General features: G+C 36.6%; 1 protein-coding gene across 1 annotated transcript in view; it reads left to right on the forward strand.

Moving 5' to 3' along the window:
• Positions 1-7,500, forward strand: part of LOC138051826 (WD repeat-containing protein 70-like) — a 44,107-nt gene that overhangs the window by 234 nt on the left and 36,373 nt on the right. Inside the window, exons 2-7 of the mRNA XM_068898108.1 lie at positions 45-191; positions 3,127-3,186; positions 3,996-4,085; positions 5,328-5,404; positions 6,154-6,252; positions 6,617-6,676. Coding sequence (XP_068754209.1) covers positions 45-191; positions 3,127-3,186; positions 3,996-4,085; positions 5,328-5,404; positions 6,154-6,252; positions 6,617-6,676 — 533 coding nt within the window. The remainder of the gene's footprint in view (positions 1-44; positions 192-3,126; positions 3,187-3,995; positions 4,086-5,327; positions 5,405-6,153; positions 6,253-6,616; positions 6,677-7,500) is intronic.

Consider the following 7,500-nt stretch of genomic DNA (forward strand, 5'->3'; position numbering starts at 1 on the left):
TGTTATCGTCAATTTCAAGGTCATTTGTTGTTTTTACCTTTTAGCCTCATCAAAATACAGCCAGGCACAGTCTCAGATGCGTTCTGTTGGCCTTGATCGTATTCGAAACGCAGAAACAGTCACTCGCACTTCAGGACAACCGACGAAAGACCTGCCAACCACTTCGTTTGATCGTGCAGCAAAAGATAGAGGTAAACTGAACACATTTCTAGTGTTGAAGGGGTTATTATTGGATTCTTTTATTATTATTTGATTTGCGTTTCTTGGCTCTCTACTCTGCTCCGAGAGGTTTTTCTCCGAATACACCGGTTTTCCCCGGCCCCTGTCCTCAAAAACAGATGAGTTGATTGGATTTCTGTACAGTGTTTTCAATAGGCTAGTTTCAGATTCTGCAGCTGAGCAACAAAACAACAGAGTCAAGGTTTTATTTGCATTTTGCGTTGTTTTGTACAAAAAAAAATGCTAATTATTCCCCTGAAACCTCTACTCTGTTCCTTTGTTGCTGCACAATTAGAAACTAGCCTATTTGTGCTCCAGAAACTTAAATAATAACAACAATAATAATAATAATAATAATAATAATACAGCTTAGGGTATGTCTTTTTTTTTTAAGTAGGAGTGGATATTATTATTATTGTTATTATTATGCGCAATGTTTAACCCATTGAAAAATTCGCGTGCCGTGTGTGTGATGTGTAAGAAACTTGGAAAATTTGCGAGGTTTTGCAGTGGAAAGCGAGCGTTAAAAATAAACCATATGCGCAGTAAATGTACACAAGATACTGAGTTCTAGAATTAAGTTCACCTTGAAGAAGAAACAGTGAACTTCCAGATGATGTAAAAATATTGCTAAAAAGTGATTGAAAACACGTCCTAAGGCTCAACTGAAAATGTAAAGGTAGAATTTTCGAAGCAGCGCGCGTTAAGCATTCAAGAAAGTTTTTGATCGCTAACTAAACAAAGCGCTTGAAAAATATATATTATAACTCAAAATATGCCTTGTGCAATTTACAGTTAAATCTAACCACTCAATGGATAAAAATTTCTTGAAATTTATTCCAATCGCTTTGTTTTCTTGCAGGTATAAGTGCAAAAATTATGCCCAAACGCCGCTGCCGAAACAAAATTTCACGAGGAGCTTTCTGTTTGTCTAAATACACGTGCACAAAACCGCAAGATTAATTTAGTTAATTGATCACTATCATGTTTCATGAGAGAACAAACAAGGTCAAATTGTGTACAAAAGTGCTCTTTCGAAAACTTTCACTGAAAGATAACTTACAAAACACAAGAAAACCAACAGAGAAAATCGCTGGAGGTATTCTCGCATTTACGGAATATAAACGCACGATCGGATTGATTTATTTGTTGAAGACAGTGATCTTCCGAGGTATGCCGAAGGTAAAAATTCCTTCGATTACCAATTTATGTTAGGACAAAGAAAACTTGTTATTTGCAAAAAATCCATCGGTTGATCAATATAAAGCTCAATTTCGGAGCAAATCAATGCCCATTATGACGTTAATTGCTACGAAGGCCTTTAATTCTGCGCGGCTTACTCCATGAAAAAAGGTAATGCGCCCGGGGGTTTTAACAGTTTTTGACAGGCATACCTACTCGTTTCGTTTACCATTAATTCCCATAGATCATCTCCTATGAAAACTAGGAAAAATATTTAATTCATTCTGATTATCTAAAACGAAATACCGAGCAGTGGCTGCCACGAAATCTGGAACTTGAATACTATCGAGCTGATCATTCCAGCGAGCTTCTTGTTTATCATCGGTCTCTAGGTTTTCACCGTCTTCTTCGTCACTTTTAAAGCCATCTAAATCAAAATTTTTGTTTCTAATATCCCCTCCTCTTACAGGAAAACCATAAAAGATCCCTTAGATCCCTAGATCCTCCGAATCCGAAAAAAAAAAGCACGAATATCCCCATCGTTCGGTGCGCTATCTGGCGCATCGGCTGTTGTTTTCGCGTAATTTGATCGCGCGATCGAAAGGGCAAAAAGCCAGCCCTTGTGGGGTCTCTTATCAGCTGTCAAAATATGCTCACAACACGGCAAATGATTGGTCAATTATCCTTCTAAATCTCCATAACAACAAAAAATTTAGATTTCCTAAGGGAGACTGGGTAGAGGCCTAAGATCAACTCCGATCAAGACGCCATTTTGTGCGGCCGGTTTTGGCCGGTTTAGGTATTTCAGGGGTCATCGCGCGCGGCCGGTTTTGGCCGGTTTAGGTGTCAATGGGTTAAACAACTTCTTCAATGCAACGGTTGCGGAAAGTAGAACTCAAGTCTACTTTCTGCAACCCTTTTTGCAACCAGAGAATGATGGATGTAGAGATGGGAACTTTTACACCACTGGTGTGTGGTATAAACATGGGCATTGAACTCGACTGTCAGAACTTTTTAGGAACTCTTGCAAATAAGCTCTTGAGCAAGAATAATGAACCTATGCCAGTGTTATTTCCTGACTACGAATACAGCTCTCATTTGCCATATTAAGAACTGTACACAGATGCGTCAGAGGCTCTATACTAGATATCCTTTCAAATCATGTGAGGTCACAGAAGACTTCACTCTCGCTGTAGCTGGTCTGCATCTTATTCATTAATTACATGTATCTTCGAAAAATGTGTGGTTCCCTCCAATTTTCTTTTTGGATTTCATTAACACTTGTTAAGATCTACATTTCCTGCATAATCATAAACAAGAGCAAAAATACCTTTGAATTGGTAGGCACCATCCTTAAGACTCCAAGTGCCATGCCAGGGGTCTGAAAACGTAACACCCTGCATTAAAGCTCGTGCTCCCTGAGCAAACAGGTAATTTTCTTACCGTACATATATAACCAGGTTTACAATGTACATTGATCTAATTTTTTTCCCTCATATGCAGAACCACTGTTTTTTTTAGGAAGTCAATCATTCATTTGCAATCAGATCCCTGCATGATATTATTTTCTTCACAAAGCCACAATACTTCTTTCGCATGACCTGTATTTTCCAAACATACAGTACCAGCTTCCTACGCTTACTTTTCCAAAGAGGCTCATTTTTGATAAAGTATTTTTTTTTATTAATACTTAAAATTTTTGGTGATTTGTTTAAAATGTTACAGTTAATGAAAAGCCAATGGAAACTGAGTCCATGGAGGCCATGATGGGGTTTTCAGGTTTTGGTAGGTGTTTTTTGCTCATTTTTGGACAGTTCTTACATGTTAGCACAAGGAACTATAATAGTTGAAATACATTCTTTTCACTAGTGTTTGTTTTGTAACATTAGCACAGCTCTTATTCATTTTCTTACAAGCTGACCCATTAATACTGTAAAGCTTTACAACAGGGTCGTAAAACGCAGTTAATGGAGCGCCACTGATCATTAGAACTAATATCCTCTATATATGTCACGCTATTTCGTAAACATTATGCTACGCGAACGAGACATGAATGGACCCCTATATTCTAACAATTCGAACTGAGTTCCTTTATCCTTGTGTTAACACTGTCTGCTTACAGTTATATCCTTCATCTGGCTTGGCGAAAAGCAGCAACTATCCCCATTCATGTCACGTTGAGCGCTACACAAGTTTGTATTAGATGGGACGTTAGTCACCATTGGTTTAGTCCTAGACATTAGTCTCAGTATAAAAGGTCTAGTAAAGTCCAAAGTATGACTCTGTGAGTTCTTTAGTTTACTGTAAGGAGTACCTTTACAGTTTACGAATTTTATTTTTTGTTTATGTGTTTAATTAATAGTAGATTTTTGCTTGTAGAAAGCAATCAATCCACCAAAAACAAACAAACAAACAAATAAAAGTGGTTGTACATGTACAGTGTAACTCCAAGTACAATTTTATCTCAGTCAAACAGGAAGTGAGATCTCTATTCAACCAGTTGTCACGAAACTATAGCAGCAAGCTAAGTTACCCTATAGTACTGTAGTTTTTAACAATAATTTTAATTTGAGATGCCTCATTTAATAATCAAGGGAAAAAGGCAGCCAAGCAGTTTAATGTTGAAGACATGTTTGAGAAAGCCAAGCGCTCTGCCATGGAGTTGTCAAGTAGAAACCAGAAAGGTAAATGTATTGCTGATCGTGCATTTCCATGTATGTTAACTTAAGTAAGACTAAATGCACAGTACTTCAAAGTAACACAGACTACAGCTGTACAATGTCATGTAAAACACTTAATGCACTATACAAGGAGCTGTTGTGCCTTTTGCATCCAAGTGATGCTGTTCATCCAACATACCAGGACTCGAAATTAAGGAAGAAATGCAGTCTCAATTTTGCGACAAGATATGGAAATTTAGTTGCAAAATCGTTGTGCTGCATTGTGTTGTCAGCGGTTTAGCAGAACAAAATATGAGCCTGCAATACTTGTGTGTATAAAAAAAAACGCTGAAAATGGCAAATGATCGAAGGAATTAATGGAGTTGTGCATGTAACAATTCCCAGCTAAATTACACTAAAATTATGCAGCTATCTTCAAATTGAAAGAAAATTCACAGTGAGAAATAAAATAATTTTGTCATTTCTTTATTTATTTTAGCAAAAGAAGTAGCAAAGTGGCAACTGCTAGCTCTTTTGTTTTGAAAGTGTGAAGGTGAAAACAAGTCGCAAATTTGCAACTTCTCCAGATATTTTAGTAGCAAATGCGACTGTGTTGGTCGCAATTTTGAGCCCTGCATGCATGGCCATCAACAGGCAGAGCAAAATGGAGGTACATGTAGAACTCAAACAGAGCTCTCTATGCATCTACATGAACAATGTATGCTTTTAGTGAGACTTTTACTCTGTCTTATGCCAGACGATATTACTTGTCATTGGGGGGTTGCTTCAGGGATGAGTAGGTTAACAACCACCCAGACAAAAAAGGGGTTCTCCATTGACCGACCTCTAAAGCCCAAAAGACCAAAAACCTGAAGGTCAAGGTAACAAAACCTGAAGATTTATTGACGTCATAAAAAAGAATTAAAACCAGTTCATCAAAATAAAGTTTTCATTTCTGTTTATCAATGTGTGACCCTAGCCATGGAGAAATATCATTAAGTAAACGTTATTGGAAAGCCATTTTGACAAAGTGGACAAAACGTTCATGTACATGAATTTAGATGTGACAAACTGATAACCCTGATTTCTCCATTGACGAGTAAAAACGTCTGGCATACAGAGTAAAATCTACTAAGCCTCACTCCTGGGAGTGAATGGTTGATTATTACATGTAGGAGAGAAATCTTAGGAACAACTAGGTTGCTTTCTTTTTCATTGTGTAAAAATGACCTGCAGTGTAAGTTACAGTATGTTTTTCCATTTTAGAATCTTTGCGAGACAGCGGTGATGATGAGTCAGTTCCATTTGTCATTATGCCTCCATCTTTAAGTGGAAATACTGAAGTAAGTTTAGTGATCAAATAAATGATAGGGATCTTAAGCAAGGGCAACGACAATGGCTACAAGAACTTCATTAAAATAATAGCTTTGTGATGATCTAATTACTCTTGGATTATTCCAAGTCGATTCTCATGGAAATTGTGTGCAAACCTTCCAGTAATGAAATTGGTATGATAAAAAAATTATGGTCGGGTGCTCACGTCCTACACTCACAGGGTAGCCTCAAATTTGGTCATTTCATGTGATTATCAGGGTAAGAACAGTAAAGAAAATTACCAGCAATCATGTAAAATTAATTAATGCATGTGCGGAGCGTGCAAAGTCATCGTTTTTGTTCATTAAATTGATTGTTTAAACCCCAACCCTATCCCCATAAAACAACAAGCAGACAGGCCAAAAAAGCAGTTGTATGCACAATTTCTTCGCATTTTGTTCAAGGCTGTATGTAAAAAGGTACAGTACATGTTATCCTATTATCATCATGAACTACGTTTCAATGTAGGTACCTCTTAGGTGATTACACAATGTGCCAGAGTTGTCCCTTTTGGCATTTGAGTCTTTTGTGCCAGGATAGTACCTGCTGTAGATACGGTACATTGTAAAAATGTTATAAATGCTACAGAGGGGTGCATGTACGTTCCTCCAAGTGGACTCTCACTTTTAACTGGTAAACTCTTCAGAGAAATGAAGTTAGTCCCAAAAATCCAGGATGGCCATACACTAGTTTTTATTATCGATTTTTCTTCTTCCAGGCAATGGATGAAAACAAAAAGAAGGGTTATGATAGTGATGATGATGATGATGATGATGACGATGGTGACGCTGAAGATGATAATGACAATGTTAATGAGGTGCAGCTTGACTTAAGGAACATAAACTGGCTCAACCAGTTTCTTTTCCATCATTGATAGTTGCTTTGCTTGGAACTTTACTCATAATGTTCACCTCTTTACAAGTAATGTCTAACTTTTCAACCTTGGATATTGTGGTTTTAAGCTTTCTGATTAGTTCACTCAATCTCTTTTATGATCTTTTAGATCATAATTGTGAATATTAGACAAAGAAAAATCAAAATTGAACTGGTTTAAAAAATTATTTATATTATAATCCACAATAATAATATTGTGCTAATGTGATGTTTGTCCAAAAAGCTCTGCACTGTTTTGTGGTTGTATACTGCACATGTACATTCTAACTTTTGTTTTTGTGTTTCAGAGTATAGAGAACCGCTTACCAGTGAGCCATGAAATCTCACTGGATCATGGCAGCAAAACAGTTGAGTTATGGTGCAATTTAGAAATATAAGACTTGGCAATAAATATTTAATAAAAGGATGTACATGTAGGTGAAAATCATTGAAATTGAGTTTTCTTTTCTGTATTGTGTTTACCTTGAATTCGCAGCAATTACAATATACACTGTATGGCCACTTGTAGTTTTCTTAATTTGTTGCATGTTGTATGCGACTTGTACGCGATAACCTGCAAGCAGGCTGTATTTTAATTTCGCGTATTTTAAAGTCACTTACATGTATAATGGTTGTGCATGCATACAGCCACTAAACTGAAAGACATTATAGAGTACATTTGATTCCATTCCCTTTTTAATAATTGATTGCTATTGTCAGTTATGTTTTTTGGGGATCTCTGCTGCTAATTTGTTTGATTTTGGAATAATTATATAGAGGACAATAATTATTATTACATGGCCACGTGGCTCAGATACGAAATTTTAACAGAAGAAGAGAAATGATTAATTTTATTTTGTAAACAGCAAGGAAATACGAGGTGAGCTTTTGCGTGAAAACATGATATCTTCACACATGAAAAGATCACTGTTGCTATGGTTACATATAAAAACGTGCCTTTCGATGCCTTTTGTTAAATGATGTAGTATTTCATTTGTGATTATATAACAAATAGAATATTACATGGCCACTTGGAGATGCGAAATTTCTCTTCTCGTGTTGAAAAATATTCACCAGGTCGCTGCGCTCACTCATGAAATATTTTTCAACATTCAAAGAGAAATTTTGTATCTCCACGCAGCCATGTAATAATATATCCTCTATGTATCTCCAAGTGGTCATATAATCACCA

The sequence above is a fragment of the Montipora capricornis genome, chromosome 6, assembly GCF_036669925.1.
Source record: "Montipora capricornis isolate CH-2021 chromosome 6, ASM3666992v2, whole genome shotgun sequence".
In the NCBI taxonomy this organism is placed as follows: Eukaryota; Metazoa; Cnidaria; class Anthozoa; order Scleractinia; family Acroporidae; genus Montipora; species Montipora capricornis.